The 21,389-nt window shown below is 34.3% G+C and overlaps 1 protein-coding gene across 1 annotated transcript in view; it reads left to right on the top strand.

The window, feature by feature from the left end:
* NCKAP1 (NCK associated protein 1) overlaps nt 1-16,473 on the top strand; it is a 98,060-nt gene extending 81,587 nt beyond the window's left edge. The window contains exons 24-31 of the mRNA XM_024115588.3: nt 988-1,081; nt 6,931-7,013; nt 7,461-7,541; nt 9,546-9,639; nt 12,514-12,630; nt 13,220-13,329; nt 14,417-14,506; nt 15,535-16,473. Coding sequence (XP_023971356.1) covers nt 988-1,081; nt 6,931-7,013; nt 7,461-7,541; nt 9,546-9,639; nt 12,514-12,630; nt 13,220-13,329; nt 14,417-14,506; nt 15,535-15,651 — 786 coding nt within the window. The 3' untranslated portion in view covers nt 15,652-16,473. The remainder of the gene's footprint in view (nt 1-987; nt 1,082-6,930; nt 7,014-7,460; nt 7,542-9,545; nt 9,640-12,513; nt 12,631-13,219; nt 13,330-14,416; nt 14,507-15,534) is intronic.
* The last annotated feature ends 4,916 nt before the right edge of the window (nt 16,474-21,389 follow it).

Below are 21,389 nucleotides of genomic sequence, written 5' to 3'. Positions count from 1 at the left end.
ATTAGACACTGTAGAGGTTGAATTTAGCAAATAAATGTGACTGGAGCTGAACATCTGAATGAGAGCATAAACAGAAATGATCTCAAGTGGAACATAAGCAAAATTCATACTGGTATAGGAAAAATTACTTTTATAGAATTTTCATGTAGTTTTTCATGCTCCCCTTAAATCAGTTGTCATCAGCCTTTGGCTTGTAACACAACCACTATGGCACTTTAACAATATGTTTGCTACATACATCTCCACATCCAGACCTGCTGAATTGAGATATCCAGGCTTTCCAAATACATATACCCACTCTCTCTGCCAGAATAAAATTAATTATATTTATTTGAGTTATAATTTTTAAATGAAATTACTTTTCCAGTACTCCTTTTAAGAAAAGCATTGTTTAATGAGTTATACTTTTCTTAATTAGCTCTCCTTCACTCTCTTCCCTCTCTTCTCTTCCCTTTTCTCAGTGGTCCCTGAAAGAGGAGGTAGATAGGTGACATTTCCATTTTGTGCTAGGAAACATTGCTCTGTTGTCTGTGAAGTGGTACCGTACCCCTACAAGTTTTTCTCCCTCTGATTATATATATATCCAATGATGAACTCTAGGCTGTCTTTAGCCAGCTTTAACTTTAGCAAGTTCTTTTTGTTTTAGATGGAATTTATTGCTCTCTATATCCACTTCAGTATCAGCTTTTTATTATTGGTGCTGTTCTGTGTCTAAGCAGAAGATAATCCTTTATCCTACTACTTATCTTTATTGCTTTTTCCTGAACTCCTCCCTTCTTGAATTTGCAAACTGAAGGAAAACATTAATTTTATGTAAATAATTTTAAAATTCTTTTATGAAAACAATAACAAAAACATAGCATAGAGCATCTAGATTTCATGTATTATTTTTCCTACTTGCTAGATTGTAATTTCCAAGCATGTTCTTATCTCATCAACATAAGGAGGTCTATGCCTGACCTAGGATCTTTCTTTTCTTTTCTTTAGAAACTTGTGGTGGAAAATGTTGATGTGCTAACACAAATGAGGACCAGTTTTGACAAACCTGACCAGATGGCTGCACTCTTTAAAAGATTATCGTGTGGGTAACTCATGATACTTTTTATAAGCATTAAGAACACCTTGACACTCAGTATTTAGCTTTTGCTCAAATTTTATAAGTATAAATATAAGTAGTAAGTTATGAAAAGTACTCTTCAGTAATGAGGAGAACTAGAAAATTTTTGCAGTCAAAGGAACTTTTAAGTGAATGGCTTACCTGTTTCATAATTTTTTTTTCTTTACCATACTCTTAGTACCATGTGTCAAATATTTGATATCATTATCAATTAGTTCATGAACCCATTAAATTAAATACAATAAATCTATATTAATTTAGACTAAAGGAGATTTAACTTTCGAGTCTGTAATTTTCTGAAAATCAACTTTATCAAGGTATTGCTTATGTAAGTAAAATGCACACATTTAAGTGAACGGTGTGATGGATTTTGACAAATGTTGTATACATCCACATAACCATTACCACAGTCAAGATGTAGAGCAGTCCCATCACCTCAGAAAGCTTCTCATGACTCTTTGTACTCAGTTTCACACCCCTAGACAGTGACTGATCTGATTTCTATCACTGTAGATTAAATTTGCCTGTTCTAAAACTTCATATAAACAGAATCACACAATATGTACTCTTTCGTATGTATTGTTGAGATTCACCCCTCTGTGTTAAGTGAATCAGTACTTTGTTCCTTTATATTGCTAACTAGTATTCATTGCATGAAAACCTGAGCCTACAACTTAAAAAAATGTCTTCTTGATACTGATTCTTTGTGGGAGATATGTGAAATAGCAGTGAATCTTAAGTGTTTATTAAAGTATGTTTAGCCAAGTACCTATTTTAGATGTACTTGAATTAATTTCATTTGATTTTTGTCCTTGAACTCAGTTATAATTAAAAATTATTTTAAAGTCATACTTCTTACTGATTCATTCAAAAACCTTTACAGCATTAAAAATTTAGTGAAATCCTAAATAAAATATTCTCTGTATTTGAGAAAACCAGAGTTTATTTTCCCAAATAAAAAATAACCCTGAAGTAAATTAAAGATGCATATATTTTATATACTTCCCCTTTGATGTTTTTCTTTTAAATGTTTTGCAGCTATATCAAATTTTATAAAACTATAAAATGATTTAGAGAATCACTTTATTAGGCTATCTTATCCTGCTTTTAAAAATACAAACTTTAGGACTTCCCTGGTGGCACAGTGGTTAAGAATCTGCCTGCCAGTGCAGAGGACACGGGTTTGAGCCCTGGTCCAGGAAGATTCCACATGACGTGGAGCAAGTCTGTGTGCCACAACTACTGAGCCTGCACTCTAGAGCCCATGAGCCACAACTACTGAGTCCTTGTGCCACAACTGCTGAAGCCTGCGTGCCTAGAGCCCATGCGCCGCAACTAGAGAAAGCCCACAGGCAGAAACAATGACCCAACGCAGCCAAAAAATAAATGAATAAAAAAATACAAAATTATTTAATAAAAATTAATATAAAACTAAACTACAGGTTGCCTTTTAGAACAGATCAGTGGTTGCCAGAACTGTAAAGGGAAAGCAGCAAAGGAGTTTTTTGGGGTGATGAAATTGGTCACCACTGTGGTGATGGTGGTAACACAGATCTACACATGTTAAATTTTTCCTAGAGCTGTACACTGAAAGGGGGAAAAGTGAAGTTTACTGTAGGAACTTTAAAAAATGAAATTTAAAAAATGAAAAAGGAAAGATTGACTTGGTAGCATTACAGGGAGGAGGAGTGTGAATAAATACTTAGTAAGGGGACTTCCCTGGTGGCGCTTTGGAATCCACCTGCCAATGCAGGGAGCCCAGGTTCGATCCCTGGTCCAGGAAGATCCCACATGCTGCGGAGCAACTAAGCCTGTGCACCACAACTACTGAGCCTGCGTGCTGCAACTACTAAAGCCTGTGCTCCTAGAGGCCACGCTCTGCAACAAGAGAAGCCACTGCAATGAGAAGCATGTGCACCGCAACTAGAGAAAGCCAGTGTGCGGCAACGAAGACCCAATGCAGCCAAAAATAAATTAAAAAAATTTTTTTTAAATCTTAGTAGGATATTATTTTTTTAATCCCTATCTGATCTCTTTTGTTCATTGTTTTTTTTAACGTCTTTATTGGAGTATAATTGCTTTACAATAGTGTGTTAGTTTCTGCTTTATAACAAAGTGAATCAGCTTTACATATACATATATCCCCATAGCCCCTCCCTCTTGCGTCTCCTTCCCACCCTCCCTATCCCACCCCTCTAGGTGGTCACAAAGCACTAAGCTGATCTCCCTGTGCTATGTGGCTGCTTCCCACTAGCTATCTGTTTTACATTTGGTAGTGTACATATGTCCATGCCATTCTCTCACTTCATCCCAGCTTACCCTTCCCCCTCCTCGTGTCCTCGAGTCCATTCTCTACGTCTGCGTCTCTATTCCTGTCCTGCCCCGAGGTTCTTCAGAACCATTTTTTTTCTTTTTTTTTAGAATCCATATATATGTGTTAGCATACGGTATTTTTCTCTTTCTGACTTACTTCACTCTGTATGACAGACTCTAGGTCCATCCACCTCACTACAAATAACGCAATTTCGTTTCTTTTTATGGCTGAGTAATATTCCATTGTGTATATGTGCTATATCTTCTTTATCCATTCTTCTGTCAGTGGACACTTAAGTTGCTTTCATGTCCTGGCTATTGTAAATAGAGCTTCAATGAACATTGTGGTACATGACTCTTTTTGAATTATGGTTTTCTCATGGTATACGCCCAGTAGTGGGATTGCTAGGTCGTATGGTAGTTCTATTTGTAGTTTTTTAAGGAACCTCCATACTGTTCTCCATAGTGGCTGTATCAATTTACATTCCCACCAACAGTGCAAGAGGGTTCCCTTTTCTCCACACCCTCTCCAACATTTATTGTTTGTAGACTTTTTGATGATGGCCATTCTGACCAATGTGAGGTGATACCTTATTGTAGTTTTGATTTGCATTTCTCTAATGATTAGTGATGTTGAGCATCCTTTCATGTGTTTGTTGACAATCTTTTGTTCATTGTTATACTATATACTTATATTTTCTAGTATGTTTTACTTTATTTTTTTTATTATTTTCCACATTTCTTTAATTTTTAATACTCATTTGATTACCCAACTGGCCTTAACCCTACTTAGTTTCATGCTAATAAACATTTTGACTGTGTCATCTGGTTAGAAGCAACTAATCCACTGCAGTGTTCAATGCATGTTTTTTTTGTTTGTTTGTTTGTTTGTTTTTGTGGTACACGGGCCTCTCATTGTTGTGGCCTCTCCCGTTGTGGAGCACAGGCTCCAGATGCGCAGGCTTAGCATCCATGGCTCACGGGCCCAGCCGCTCCGGGCATGTGGGATCTTCCCGGACGGGGGCACGAACCCGCGTCCCCTGCATCGGCAGGTGGACTCTCAACCACTGTGGCCACCAGGGAAGCCCTCAATGCATGTTTACTGTTACTTTATCTCTTCTATTTGTGGATTTGAAACAAAATCTTTTTTGTGATTTGGAAAAAGAAAAGATCTGCTTGAGAGTGACTTATTTAGGGGAATAGAGAAAGCTACGCTTTGAGTTGAACTGTTTTCCAGAATACTCTCTTTTGTCTCTGATCTCTTCTTTACCTTTGTGCTGCCTTTATCCCATATACAGAAATTAATTTACTTTTGTAGCAGTTTGATTTTCATAGTCAACAAACACATTCTTTTAAATACCCTAAAAAAGAGAAAGCAATATAATTTATTAAAAGTAGCTCTGGGGAATTCCCTGGAGGTCCAGTAGTTAGGTACTTTCACTGCCATGGCCCAGATTCAATCCCTGGTTGGGGAACTAAGATCTTGCAAGCCATGTGGTGCAGCCAAAAAAAAAAAAAGTAGCTCTGAATTGGGAGACAATCTGAAATTAACTTTTAGTTTTTCAGAATTTCTGACTATGTGACTTGAGCACATTTATTTTATTTATTAAAACAATAAGTTAAACAAGATTTCTTAATGTGAAGTTTCTCAGAACTTTTAATGTTATTGTGCATATTCAAGAGGAGGTTATAGATATAGTCTTTGCAAACTTCATTAAATTCTGGGTAACATCCTTTGGGAAGTATATGATTATATCACACTACTTATTTTCTGATTGTTCACCTTATTCTCTGCATTCTTTTTTCTGGGTTTGCTGTCTTGTTTTTTGGACTGGAATGCCCTTTTGTTCTCACTCCTTTATGCCCATAAATTGGATGACATATTCTCAGATAAATATATTCTTTTACCCTCATTTCTTCTCTCCTTATCTGGATGTAACAACTTTCTAGTCTCATTTCTTGAATAACCATTTTATTGAGCATCTTCTAGTCTTCTGGGTCTTAAGCACTCTGCTGAGTGCTATAGATAGATAAAAAGATTAATAAGACTTTGCTCCTGTGGAATATATAACATATTTGTGCCTTACATGATTTTGTTAACACTGTTAATAATTCTCATCACATTTTGGCTTATATTATGCCTTTCCATGTGTATTAATAAAAGATGCTTATGGTAAAGGTTTAAACAAACCACACAGGCGGTAGAAAGTCAAAATTCTTTCCAGTCCTACTTCTCAGAGGTGTAACTACAGTTAACAGTTTTCTATACATCTGTCGAGAAATTTATTATGTATATACAAATATGTGTGTGTGTGTGTATATATATGTATATACATATATACCTTCTCTCATAGAAGTAGGATCATATTTTCTTAGTTTTCTTGACAGTCCATTTAGATTGTTATTAAGGTCTAGATTATTATTTTGTTTATATTTGCTTATTATATAGTACAATGACTTGTATATGGGGAGTACTTCAATAAATTTTGGTTTTTTAAAATATGAAGGTATTGATCCTTCTAATTCTAATCTCTCTTGATTTTATTTAACCAGGTTTTGATATTGAATATAATAGCAATAAATTTCAGAATAATGTTCTCTAACCAAAATGTAAGTGATCAAATCCATTCATAGTCTTCAGAAACCTGGTCTTACTGCTTATGATCTCAATAGTCATTTTTTGTTTCTGGACTCTCTAGACCTCAACAACTTAATTTAGCATCTCCAAGTTCCAGGGCCAGTTGATTTTTTTTTTTTTTTTTTTTTTTTTTTGCCTGCGTCATGTCTTAGTTGCAGCACACAGGATCTTCATTGAGTCATGCGGCATCTTTCGTTGCGGTGCGCTGGCTCCTCATTGTGTCGCGTGGGCTTCTCTCTAGTTGTGGTGTGCAGGTTTTTTTCTCTCTAGTTGTGGCACGTGGTCTGCAGAGCACGCGGGCTGTGTAGTTTGTGGCATGCGAGCTCTTTCATTGAGGTGTGTGAGCTCAGTAGTTGTGGTGCATGGGCTTAGTTGCCCAGAGGCGTGTGGGATCTTAGTTCCCCGACCAAGGATTGAACCCTCATCCCCTGCATTGGAAGGTGGATTCTCTACCACTGGACCACCAGGGAAGTCCCTCCTGGTGGTCCAGTGGTAGAGAAGTTGATTTTTGAGGATCCACTCTGATCAGCTGCTTCTTTTTCCCCTAGTCTTTCTCTCCTTCCTCCTATCACTACCATTAATGTGATAGGATTATACAGGTGGCTACTTGCATTATTGTTTCAGGATTCTGATGAGCCATCTAAACCATTTTAAAGAACAGAGTGTACTCCACTGGAAGTAAACTATAATTTCCTAATTTTAATATCAGTTTTCAGTATGCTTGCCTCTTTAATCATTGGTTGTAATCAAATTGTTTTTAATTGTGCCTTTTATCATGGGGATTTTATGACTAAGAGTTTTCTCCATGGTTAAGAAAGAATCCAATTCACTTTCTTCTTTTCTCCCCTTCCTTCAAATTTAGCTGTTGACAGTGTCTTGAAGAGGATGACAATAATTGGTGTAATTTTATCCTTCCGATCATTGGCACAAGAAGCACTTAGAGATGTAAGAAACCATTATGAGTACATATCCAAATAATCCTTTTTAATTTCCCAGAAATTTTAAAATAACTTTAAAAATTTATAGTTAGCAGTAATATAATTAAATTCCAGTTTTCATAGTTCATATGAAATAAAGCATATAAAAATTATAATTACTTAAACTCATTTTTTGTTTTGGTATTGAAATTTAGGGGATATAACTTGCCTGAATATTGTGCTACTTTTTCAACTTTTTTCTTCATTAGAGCAAAATTTCCATTTTGACTATACTTGGTTTGGCATCAAATATATTCCATTTATGTGTATTGTAGTACTTTAGAAAATCACTTGAAAATAGACAAAGTAAAATAATTTTTATGCAAACTAGAAGTAATTGAATGGTAATATCTCATAAGTTTAGAGGTTGTTTTTTAAAAATAATTCTTCATTCTTAATTTGTTTTCCTGCCTAGGTCTTGTCCTACCACATTCCTTTTCTTGTCAGTTCAATTGAAGATTTCAAGGATCACATTCCAAGGGAAACTGATATGAAGGTAATAAACTTCTATTTGGATTTTACAGTTTCTAAAATGATATATTTAACTTAAATATGTAGTAAAATTTAATAAATCCTAAGCTACTATAAAGTTTATATTTTAGAGCGATGGGTTAGCATGCTTGCCTTTGAAAATGCATCTTAGAGAGCTCAGCACCAAAATACTGTATAGGCATTTTGAAAGTCAATCTTCCTTGATCACCTATAGCAATGTAAAATGAGTTAATATCAGTCACCTTTTCCTTAAACTGATAGCTGTTTATACATGGTCATAAGCAGAATGAAAAAGATAAGCCAGTGAAATGAGAGTTGTTTTGTTTTAAATAAAGCTAATTTCAGTTTTTAAAAATTGATGTTAAAAAGTCTTATAAAAGGGTGTTAATTATAGGCTATAATTTTTAAAATTAGTGTCCTGTTTTAAACAAATAAATATAAGAAGGTTGGTAGCCTTACCAGAGTCCATAGGTTCTGTTTGTTTTGTAAATTTATTGATCATGAAATACAGCCACTGATTTAATCCCAGCAAAGATTTACCAGTGGTTACACATCTAGTAAGTGACCTATCATATCTATATTTTCTAAACTTTAATGTTTCTTGGAAAGATTATTTTCTGTTTTGCATAATTTGAAAAGCTCTGACTTGAAAAAGTTATTTCTAAACTTTTTGCATGGCGTTCAAGTCTCAAATTTATTTTTGAGGCTTATCTTCCATTACTTGTTCCATCCTTCTCTCGCTCTCTTCACTTTCCTGCTCTATCCCTCTCTTCCATTGGGTCCTGTAAGATGACCAAATCTTGTGTGCATTCTCACATTTTCTACTTTGTTCTCTAATTTATTCTTCCTGAAAATCCTGGCTTCTTCTATTTTTGCCTTTTGAAATCCTGCTCATCTTTTAATGCCTGATTCAATTGCCATCTTCTAAGAAATATTGCTGGATCCCCAAGTGATCATTTCATCTCTTCTTTCTTTTTTTTTTTTTTTAGTATTATCAGAGAACTTTTTGTTTGTTCATTGTAGAATTAAATACATTCTGCCTGTATTATAGTTGTGTTTTTATGCTTAAATTTATACTAGATTGTAAACTTTTGTTGTTGTAATATCAGGGCTAACCAATTATGTAGGTAGTTGGTTTTTTTTTTTTAAGTTTTGGCTGCATTGGGTCTTCGTTGCTGCGCGCAGGCTTTCTCCGATTGCAGTGAGCAGGGGCTACTCTTTGTTGCGGTGCGCGAGCTTCTCATTGCAGTGGCTTCTCTTGTTGTGGAGCACGGGCTCTAGGTGCACGGGCTTCAGTAGTTGTAGTGCACCAGCTTAGTTGCTCTGTGGCATGTGGGATCTTCCCAGACCAGGGATCGAACCTGTGTCCCTTGCATTGGCAGGTGGATTCTTAACCACTGTGCCACCAGGGAAGTCCCATGTAGGTAGTTTTTAACTGAGTTATTGAGCGGAGTATCCTTGAAATCCATATATGATACCAAAAAAAATTAGTCATTTGAAATAGCTTTATCAGGTTTTAAATTAGTACTCCCTTAAAAATCTATTGTAATAAGTAATTTACTGTATTTATAGATACAATATGATTAGGCATTGAGCCACTATAATTTTTAATTAAACAAGTATGGACATAAAACATAAGGCCAGTAATTTTGATTCACTTTTGTTCTTTTTTTCATATCTGTTGGTTTGATCTTGATCTTACACTTCCGTTTCCAAGAAAAATAATAGCTTTAGAATGATTCTGTTGGAATTGCCACAGAAAGTATACAAGTTTTGTTTGGCTTAGTAGTTTCAAGTTATAATCAGCAGTGCACACACACAAAATACTAAATCAGCTTGTTCAGTGTAGTTAGTTGTGCTGTAGTTCTTTCTACAGCCAAGTTTCTGAAATTCTCTAGTGTTCTTGTAGGCAGACTCTAATTTAAACACTATACCTTTTCTTACTAAAGTGAGATTTCTCAGAAATTTGTTAGAATATTTCTTACTCTATAATTCTTATATTTTTTAGGTTGCAATGAATGTATATGAATTGTCATCAGCTGCTGGATTACCTTGTGAGATTGATCCTGCCTTGGTGGTAGCTCTTTCCTCACAAAAATCAGGTAAAATGCATTAGTAATTATGTAGTAGTCTTAGTAAATAACCAGGACAACACAGATATGTGTGATACTTATCTATTTGTTCAACTGCCTGCTTTATATCAAGGGTTTTTGTTTTTGTTTTTTGTGGTACGTGGGATCTCACTGTTGTGTCCTCTCCCGTTCTGGAGCACAGGCTCCGGACATGCAGGCTCAGCAGCCATGGCTCACGGGCCTAGCCATTATGTAGTAGTCTTAGTAAATAACCAGGACAACACAGATATGTGTGATACTTATCTATTTGTTCAACTGCCTGCTTTATATCAAGGGTTTTTGTTTTTGTTTTTTGTGGTACGTGGGATCTCACTGTTGTGTCCTCTCCCGTTCTGGAGCACAGGCTCCGGACATGCAGGCTCAGCGGCCATGGCTCACGGGCCTAGCCGCTCCGCGGCATGTGGGATCCTCCCGGACCGGGGCACGAACCCGTGTCCCCTGCATCAGCAGGCGGACTCTCAACCACTGCGCCACCAGGGAAGCCCAAGGGTTCTTTTTTGTTTGTTGTACATACAGATTAGATATTTAAGTCATAAGACTGTATGAGGTTATTAAGCCCATTTAGAGTGCAGAAATGAAGAGGATCAGAGTCTGAGTCCTGGTACACTCTCAAGTTTAAGAGTTCAGGGAGAAGAGGAAGACTACTAAAAGAGAAATTTGAGAAGGAAGGATCTGTGAAGGAGAAGAAAAACCAGGGAAGAATTACTTCAAGGAGAGTGGAAAGGGAATGGTCAGCTATGTAGAATTAATACGTGTGACAAGAGCAGTGTCAGTGGTCTTAGAGGCAAAAGGCTCATTAAAGAGGGCTTAGGAGAAAACAAATTAGAGATACTGAGTATAAAACAACTCTCTCACAGAGTTTTACTGTTAAAAGGGGAGCAAAGAAATAAAATTATAGTAGCAGGAGGCAAGAGTAAAATCAAGAGAAGGATATTTTTCAGATGGGGAAATAATAGCATTTGTATGCTGATGGAGATGGTCTAATAAATAGAAGCATTGTTATCTAGAAAAGGGTGTCTTGGGAATTCCCTGGCAGTCTAGTGGTTAGGACTCAGCTGTTTCACTGCCAGGGCCAGGGTTCAATCCCTGCTTGGGAAACTAAGATCCCGCAAGCTGCTGTGCAGCCAAACAAACAAATAAATAAAATGTATAGAAAAATAGAAAACGGTGTCCTATATTAATTGGACTAGAGCTACTTACCATAAAGAGTCTGTGCATTATTATGTAATATTAAACATTCAAAATATTTTAAAATAAGCCCTTTGAAATGTGGTACACAGAATTCTAGATATTTCTAGATTTTTCTACAAAGTAAAAACATTTCATCTGCTTCTAGTACTAAAATACCTTCCCCTATTTCCTTGGATGTAACATGGTGTTTGACTGAGTTCATCAGTTCTTTTTTGATTTGACATTACTTTTGTTTCATCATTCATGCAGTATGTTAATTACAGTCACATGGATAATTACTATAATTACTTGATTTGCCACAGCTCTATTTTTCATAATCAGCCGGATTTTTTTTTCCTGAAATATAGTTGATTTATAGTGTTGTGCCAGTCTCTGCTATACAGCAAAGTGACTCAGTTATACACATACAGGCATTCTTTTTTTTATATTCTTTTCCATTATGGTTTATCACAGGACATTGAATATAGTTCCCGTGTTATACAGTAGGACCTTGTTCATCCATCCTGTATATAATAGTTTACATCTGCTAATCCCACACTCCCAGTCCTTCCCTCCCCCACCCACCTCCTTGGCAACTGGAAGTCTGTTTTCTATGTCTGTGAGTCTATTTCTGTTTTGTGGATAGGTTGATTTGTGCCATATTTTAGATTCCACATATAAGTGATATCATAAGGTATTTGTCTTTCTCTTCCTGACTGACTTCACTTAGTATAGTAATCTCTAGTTACATCCGTGTTGCTGCAAGTGGCATTATTTCGTTCTTTTTTATGGCTGAGTAGTATTCCATTGTATATATGTACCACATCTTCTTTATCCATTATCTGTCGATGGACATTTAGGTTGTTTCCATGTTTTAGCTATTGTGAATAGTCATGACCAGCCAGATTTTTAAAATATATTCTGGCTCTTATGTTCAATTGTTAGTTATATGTGTTGATAAATAGTAAGGTGACTAGAAGTTCCCAGGTACCTGATAAGTGAAGTACCTAGATAACCCACAATTTTAGTATATGTACACAATAAATATTTTAGATATATTATTTTACAATAAATATTTAAAACCTTAGGACAATACTAGTTATATTCATTTATGACTGGTTTTTCCTGTCTTCTAAAATGGAGAGGTTAGAAATCCAGTCTACTTTCCACATTTATCTCTTTTTAATAGTACATTTCACTTATATCTATTTTAGAAAAAAAACTTAAGAGTTTTTTGGATGATTTTGCAGAGTAAGTTATGACATAATTTTCTATACTGAAACATAGAATTTTCCTATAAAGTAATTTATTATTAGTTTTCAATTAGGAAATTTTAGGATTCCAGTTATTCTAAACATATTTTTAGTCCTGTAACTAAAACTATATTTAGTTACAGGACTAATATTTTTAAACCTTACAGTTAAAAAAAATTTTTTTTTGCTTTATTGTTTTATTAGAGGTCCTTGAAATATGCCTAAGGACTTGATAATAGCCAATAGTAATGTGTTTTATTTCTATTCATTCTGTATTTCTTGTACTAAAATTGTAATCAGTTCTATAGAGACTCAGTAAAATACACAAAAATTAAAATATGCTTTTTCTGGTTTAGATGATCAACTCTTAACTAATCTTGACAGAAATACCTTGACTTTATTTTTAATTTTTATCTCTTAGAAAACATAAGTCCAGAAGAAGAATATAAAATTGCCTGCCTCCTCATGGTCTTTGTGGCAGTTTCTTTGCCAACACTGGCCAGTAATGTGATGTCTCAGTATAGCCCTGCTATAGAAGGTAATAGTGGTTTAAAATTGTTTTGGCACTGGAAAAGTTATGAGTTTTGACATAGTAGGTACTTTTCAAGTAATTGATTTTTTTGTAATAAAAAAGTGGCTTAAGTTCTGCCGCTTACTAGTTGTATAACCTTGAATAGTCAGTTTTTCTTTTTCTAAGCCCCAGTTTCGTATACACATATGAAATGTGTATATGTGAGCCTGTGGGTGCCTGAATGTGTGTGTGGCAGGGGATGGTGAAAGGAGTATCCAACTCTTAGGATTATTTTAAGGATTGAATGAGGAAATGTTTGTAAAGCAGCTAAGCACTTACTTTTTAAGTTTCCAAGACAATATAAAACTGATATATGGTTTCTTTTAGGAGTTTTTGAAAATGTTCCTGTTTAATACAGATATAATTATTTGTTGTTCTCTTCTACACTGTTTTTAAAAGCACTGGTTCTCATGAAAGTGAAGGGAGAGCAAGCAAGGCAGGTTATGCTTCAGCTCTGTTTTTAATCATGCCACTATTTATGTAGATTTTGAAGTCATTAAAGATTTGATATTTGGGGGTCACACAGAAACCACAAACCCTATTTGCGCTTTCTCAGGGCACTGCAACAACATACACTGCTTGGCCAAAGCCATCAACCAGATCGCTGCAGCTTTGTTTACAATTCACAAGGGAAGCATTGAAGATCGGCTTAAAGAATTTCTGGCGGTGTGTATAATCAAACAAAACTCATGACAATTTTTAGAGAAAATTAAAAATCATTATGAAGTGTAACAAAGTAAATTCTCTTAATTAATTAATTTATTTATTTTTGGAATAAGGAATAGGTAAAGATAGGGCATTAAAGTCAAGGAGCAGTTAGTTTAGCATTTTTTCTTTTGACTTAGAAGTCTCTCATTTCTAGAGCTCTGCAATGTGACTTTTTTTCCTAAGCTAATGTTTGGACTGCCCTAGAATTTTGCCTATAGTTTGAAAGAGGAAAAAACAAAACAAAGGAAAATTGAGGCAAAGGATGAATGTATCCCTCTAAAAGGATGTATTTTACTTATTTCCATTTATCTGGAGCAAGACTGTTAATGGAAACAAACTCAAAAGTAAGAATACTATTCACTGCCAAAAGAGGGTAGTAGTGCTAACTCTAGCCTCATGAAGTATAGCTTTTAGTTTCTGTGGTAGTATAGCTCTTTCTTCCCTTTATCAATTTACCTTTTGCATATTTTAATTAAAAGAAAGATGCAGTGTGGTATAAAGAACACTAGAATATTTGCTTCTTTTTAAGTTATAAATCCTGTTAGCTTTAAAAAAATTTTTTGTTTTATTTTTAAAGTAAACGTAGTAGCAAACTAACTTGAGGACAAAATAACATCTATTTCAAAGAAAACAGTATTAAGAGTTAAAATTTTTCTTTTCATTGTCTTTATTTCCTTTATTTAAGACTTAATGTCTTAATCTCATTGTGGTCCTATTAACTCAAACTCAATGTGAAATTTTCTTCTTATTTGGGAATTAAGAAATATAGTTAATACAGTTACTGGGAAGAGAAAAAGCAATTTAAATTGTTTTTTTAAAAAATAGTTTTTCTGAAAAAAATCAGTTTTAAAGACCAATAAGAATATTTGATTACATTTATTATCTTTGTTTATACCTTAATAGCTCTTAAATTGTTGCTTGAATGTAAAGAACCTAAGCTCACCTTATGATTGAAATGTGTTGCAAGTTGAAGCATACTGAAAATAAGTGGTGAACATTTTATTTTTAAAAACTTATTTATTTAAAATGTATGTATACTTTTAAGCTTGCGTCCTCCAGTCTACTGAAAATTGGCCAGGAGACAGATAAAACAACAACAAGAAATAGAGAATCTGTTTATTTACTGCTAGATATGGTAAGTTTTATTTTAATTTTTGCTAACAACAAAAAAGTTCCAGTCATTCCTGATAGTCTTTTCTTGATATTTTAGTCATTAAATTATAATAAGAGCTGATTTTTTTTAACATCTTTATTGGAGTATAATTGCTTTACAATGGTGTGTTAGTTTCTGCTTTATAACAATGATATATTTTTTTGACCATTTATATTCACTCCACCCAAGCCACACACTTTCTAATAATTGCTAAATAGACTGGTATCACTTGTATTTTACCAAATGGTAATCACATCAGAAAACAGCAGAATAAAAGATCACCATTACCTATAGAGTATTCTTTTATGAATAGTTTTTCAACCTATTGGGAAACACTCAGGCTTTATATTTTCCTAGTGTATCAGTTTGAACTCTTTTCCGAATTTTCTGTTTTTTGACTTCATCCCACCCATCTAATAACATTTCCTGTAATTTTCTGTGCCTCGTCAGTTCCTTCTCTTTACTGCCATGAAACCACCTCTGCTTGTTTCTACCATGTGATTCTTTCCTCACTTAGAATAATTTCCTTTATCTGCAGAGGTCTGTGTCTATCCTAATAATGATTCAGCATACCTCGTAGCTCGAATCTTTTTTCAGATAGACTTTCTTGATTACTTTGGCCTATGTTAATTTTTCTTCTCTTTTGAACTCTCTGGAACTTAACAGCTTTCCACTTAATCATAGATGGTCTCATGTTTGATTTGGCTTTTTAGCTTAGTGTTGGGTTCCAGTTAGACTTGATGATATGGACCACATTTTAAATGTGATATATTGTTGAGGGCAATGCAAGTGCTCAGTATTTCCTGTTGATTAATTGATTTAATTGAAAAGTAGTGATTTAAAATGTTTTGATAGCATACACTGTGGCACATTCACATTTCAGATTTTAAAGTGAAAGGAAAATTTATGTCTATTCCGAATAACGGCAATATAAAATTATGCTTTACTAGTTGTCAGTAAATGTTCCCATTATAAATAAGTTGAATTGATGCATTTTTGGAATTTTTCAGATTGTGCAGGAATCCCCATTCCTGACAATGGATCTTTTGGAATCTTGTTTTCCTTATGTCTTGCTGAGAAATGCATACCATGCTGTCTACAAGCAAAGTGTTACATCTTCTGCATAAAATATCTACTTATTGAAGACAAGCACGCATTTTTGTTGCCTCGGTTTTACCTGTAAACTGTGGAACTATTTTACCTTAAGGCCTGAAAAACAGTTTTGTGGATTATAAATTTCTTTCATACAGTTGTGTTTTCTGATCATTGGTTTCTTAATATTGTTGTACTTCAGTATACTTGGTTGATTTAGGTTGCACATTCACTGAATTCACTGAAATTATTTCAATAATTTTAGAGTATCATTTGTTTGAAAAACATGCATTCTCTCTGTTTTTGATATTTGATAATGGAAAAAAAAACCTTTGCTTGTTTATTTCTGAGAAAGAATTGTATTTAGTGATTATTTTAGATAGTGATATTATAGCATTCATCTGTGTGTAAATTATTTCATATAGGGAAGAGTTCTGACCTGTACCTATTATGGTTCTTATTGAAAACAAAACTGGATGTGCATTTCTGTGATTATGAATACATTTCTACTTTATTTTGAAACATTTGCCAAACTAATTACTATAACACTGTATAACATTAAAAATGTTAAAGGACTGCTTAGCATTAGAAGCAGAATGTGTCCCAAAATTCTAAAACAGCAGCAAATGTTGTTGCTTGTATAAAGCCTAATCATAATTTTTAGACTAATTTCCATGGTGCCCTGTTGGCATTAGCACTACCATTGAACCCTGCTGTATAATAAACAATCTTAGACATTTATCAACTGTTGATACAAATGTTAGTCCCTAACCACTTTTTATATGTTTTAAATTTTTGAAATTCAAGTGTACCTGCCATAACATAAAATAAACACTAGACTGTATCACATTTTGAATGATTTCTTTAATTTGGGATCCTCAGAAATTTACTCAGTAATATGAAAGTTTTCATTTAAACTTAGTTTAAAATAAACTTTAATTCTAGGAATGTCTAAGTAGCATGTTGATACCAGGTCACCTATTATAAGATTTGTTTAAATGTTTTTCAAAACATTCTGCTAGAAGAAACATTAAAATTAGAAAATAAAATTCCATAGCTTTTTTTGGGGGGGAGGGGTGCACTCCCCAGATCTTAGTTCTCTGACCAGGGATCAAACCTGTACCCCCTGCAGTGGAAGTGTGGAGTCTCAACCACTGGACCACCAGGGAAGTCCCTCCATAACATTTTTTAAAAATTAAGAGCTAAAAGGAAACTTGTGTGCCATCAACTTGCTAATTTTATCTGTGAGCAAGTGGACAGATATATTTGAAAGATTGGGGAAAAAAATGGAATGATCATAGAATTGGTGAAAATGTTGAGAACTACTGCATCAGGCAGTAATGAATGGGAAAGACATAAAGGACCTATATTGCTTGGCAGTTGTCACAGAGGGCAGAGCAGCTCATTTAGTTGGAAAATTAACCAGATGTTTTGCTCTTTGATTGGCATTGTAAAGACTCTTTCTCAACAGCTGTGTATCTGGATATCATATAGAGCTTCTGTTGTTCACAGCTTCTTATGTATATGCCCTGGTAACTCGTGTTAAGATAAAAGAAAGCTCCTGTGAACTTAGTTACAATTTTTTGTTGTTCAGGTACTGGGATGAAATTGAAGTGCCACAGGATTATCATATTTCTATTTTGTGTATGATTTCTCCAGTCTGTATTTAAAGCAGGGAATAGTTGTCACTATCTGTTGAAAATTTCCAGTGGTTCCATGAGGATTTTCTAAAAGGGAAGGAATTTTTAAATGGAATGTTTTAAACTTGAAATAGCCTAAATACACAGGTAACAGTTGAAACTAAGATTAAGTGCTGTTTGCTTTGAAATAATAGGATCCTAGAGTGGTAATAACTTGTCGGTAATGCTATCCTCGGAGGTACAGTAGGCATTTGAGTATATACACTTTGATTGGGGTGATATGTTGAAGGGTATAAGGATGTACATAAGACATAATTTACCCCTCTTCAGGCCAAGAAAAAAATCGCTCTTTTATAGTCATGTGAAGTTTACCTTGCCCCAGTTTTTTCTCATATATTCAAACTGACTGACTGACTGGTGTCCTGTGTGATTGCTTTTTGCAGAGTCTACCTCCTAAAAATAAATAAATTTAACATTAAAAAAAATAAAGTTAAAAGTAAATTGACTACTATTTTTAACATCTTCTTTTTCTTAACTTTTCTTATTTTCTTCTGAATTTATACTACAACATACTGTTTTTATTGTTTTTTCAACAGTGATGTCATCATACCATGTATGCTTGCCTGTAATCTACTTATTTCACTCAAGTAGAAAAGGGTCTTTGATATTTAAATTTCTTTTTAAAGCCTTCATATATACCATAACTAGTTTAAAAGATTCATCTGGGTGAACATTTAGACAGATTTCTTCTTTTTCATTACAGGCATACCTTGGAGATATTGTGGATTCAGTTCCAGACCACTACAATAAAGTGCATACCACAATAAAGCAAGTCACACAAATTTTTTGGTTTCCCGGTGCATATAAAAGTTATGTTTACATTGTACTGTAGTACATTAACTGTGAAATAGTATTATGTCTTAAAAAATGTACATACCTAAATTTAAAATGTTTCATTGCTAAAATAATGCTAACCATCATCTGATAATGCAGGGTTGCTACCAGCATTCAGTATACAAAAAAAGCAGTATTTGTGAAAGTACAGTACAGCGAAGCGCAATAAAATGAAGTATTCTTGTATTATAAATATATTGTGTCTTAGTGAACTTGGACTATTATCTCCTTAGGATAATTTGTCACCAGTAAAATTGCTTGGTGGAAGGGTATATACATTTTAAACTTTGATACCTATTAAATTTCCCTCCAGTACGATTAGATCAGTTTTAGTCCTGCAATTGTGTGAGGATAATTTCCTCCTATAAGTAAACTATATACCAATTTTACTATTGTTGATGCATCTTTTCCTCCTTAAAAGATGAAACATAAATCTTGTTTTAATTTGCATACGTTTGCTTATTAGTAAAGTGGAATATCTTTTTTTATGTTTACTGGTTTTTATTTAGTGAATTATTCATTTTCATTCTTTTTGTTATTTTCAAGTGGAGCGGTCAAAAGATTTTCTTAAAATACTAATTGAACACATTTGCATGTATAAGATTTTTTAGTGCGTGTATTTAGGATTGAAAACATCCCCATACAATGTTGAGTATAGTGATATGACTATTAAAATATACTAACAGTGCATAGTAATTAAAGTTAGTATACAGCTACTTTGATTACTGAATTTTAATTGACTTTTAGAGGTATAAAACATTTATTTCCAAATCCAAGTTAAGAACAGCATTGATACAAAAAGGGTATATACCTGTTAAAGACTGAAAAGATGTCCAGTTTAAATATGTGAACTACAGAGTAGATTGAAATTATACCAAACTCTAATTCCTTAATTCTAAATTTATACTATTAAATAGGTGTGTTGTAAATGACATAATAATCTAATTCCAAAAGCTGCTGTTTGTGTGTTTAGATACTGTATGTAGGAAACTATATACCAATTTTAACCTCATTTCTCAGAGATGTCATTTTGAAAGCTTTATCTTTCTCAAGTAAAAACATCTACCAATCAGAAGGTAAAAAGTTGTAAGGCTTTCCTTGCCTTTCATACTAATAGCCTGGTATACATAATTTTCAAAAAAGAAGAAAATTAGTTTCCCCCTAAATTGATGTAATTAATACTAACCTTTTAAATTACCAATAAAATAGCCAGTTAAATTACACCCTCTAAAGTTAATTTGTAAAACTCTTTATATTTTAATGTGCTTGCTAAAATTACGTTTCTATTACTCATTCCAGCCCAGACTTCGTTTTTTGGAAAGTTTTCCCACTTTACAAAATGTTTTGGAACCTAGATAAAGTGGCCTTTTTGTTATTAAATATACAGAGGAAATAGAAATCTATACCATATATTATTTTAAATGTAATTAAGAAAGGAAATCACTGCCCTACCAGTCATTAATCCATCTTTATTTACTGTAATCATTACCTGTTTAATAGATTGAACTAATGCAGGATCTCTGGTCACAAAGTGTCCTCTGTTCAGTCAATTTGACAGCAGATGTCTGAACTGTTGGGGATGAAAAAGATGTGTAAGATCTTGCCCCTGCCTTCCAGGAGCTTAGAGTGAACTTTGTACTGTTTTAAGTCATAATTTAGTCTGCTGTTTATTCTGTTGTGCCAGTGTTGCCAGTTTCTTAAACTACCCCCCCCGCCCGCCCCCTCCCATAGGAAAATATTAGAAGTTCACTGCCATAGAACTAGGGCTCTGGTATCTATTCAGGAGAGAAGACAGTTGGGAACTTAGAGGCAAGAGAAGGTTGAGTCCAGAAAAACTCAGAGCCTGGCTTTATGGGTTATAATTGGCACAGTGCTGTGCTGATAGCTGTGAGATGCAGTTGTGCAAGTATTGGCTGGGTGAGATCAATTTAGTTTAAGCTAGCAATACCCCTACCAAGTCTTTGTGTTTCCCCAGTTATTAAAACACTACCTTAAGAGTTAAAAATGAGTTGTTCCTTCCTTTCTGCTAGACTCTCATTCCTTTTGTTTCTCCAACTTATCTCTTAATTTTTCCATCCTCTTTTCCAGAGGTAACCATGGAACTTGACACACGTGCTTCCCATGACTTCCATTCTGGATCTTCGAGTTATAGTCATTGTCACTGTTACTAATCATTTTCTTCTTTTCCATTCATTCATTGATTCAGCAAATACTTATAGATGCTTGGGTATAAGGGTGAGCAAAATAAAGAAGGTTCCCCTTTACACTTAAGTTCACATTTTAATGACAGTAGACAGTAAAGGAAACTTCTGATAGTGATGGGGAAATATCCAGGATGATGAACTGAGGAGTGGAAGAGAGAGTTGCTTGGGGGCAGTACTTTAGAAAGTGTCATCTGGGAAGACCTCTGTAAGAGAAACATGAAGGATGAGAAGGAACCAGAAATGGACAGAACAGTGAAGGTAAATGCCCAGAAGACAAAAACAAACTTGGCATTTACGAGAAGTAGAAGTACACAAATTAGCATTTCTGTCAGAAGGAGCACTTGACAGAGCCTCATTTGGCTAGCTAGCGCTTTTCCTTTTTCTGGTTTGCCTGTCTTCCTTTGTTCTTTGATTGTATATTAAGAGTTCACAGATCCAGTCAAGGTAGGTTGGTTATAAAGAAGGAAATGAACTAAATTCACTGATGCTGTGGCATTGATCTGAGAATGGTAAGGTCTATTACACACCATCAGGTTTTCTAAACCAAGCCCAAGTTCTGTCAGGCAGTGAACCTTAACCTTCTAGTTAATTTACATGAAATCATGCCCACCCTTCTATTATAATGACTTGCCTTTGGGAGATTTCAGCTGTGCTATTTGTAAAGACTTGTGAATGAATAATCCTTAAAGTAGTGTAACTCCTTATATCTGTTCTTCATCTCTTTTATAGCCACTTGAGCATGAACCATCATTTCATCTGATGGTCTTGGCCTGAATTTCCAAATAGACAACTTGCCCTCTTTTTCTAAAGGTATACCACGACTTCTGTCTTTGGGGAAAACAATCGGTTTGAAATTTTAAATGTTTTAATCTTTAGTGAGAAATGATTTTTGAGTTATTTGGTCCTGTTGAATGGAAAGGAAAAATATTTATCAACTCTGCTCTGGTGTTATTTTCAGAGTGGAAAGTTGCTTTAAATGTATTAAAATTGCATTCTTTCTTGTATGAACTGAACTTTCCATACACGTTGCTATAG

Source organism: Physeter macrocephalus, chromosome 2 (genome assembly GCF_002837175.3).
Source record: "Physeter macrocephalus isolate SW-GA chromosome 2, ASM283717v5, whole genome shotgun sequence".
In the NCBI taxonomy this organism is placed as follows: domain Eukaryota; kingdom Metazoa; phylum Chordata; class Mammalia; order Artiodactyla; family Physeteridae; genus Physeter; species Physeter macrocephalus.
Note: the sequence above shows the minus strand (reverse complement) of the source record. Positions and strands in the feature narration are given on the sequence as shown.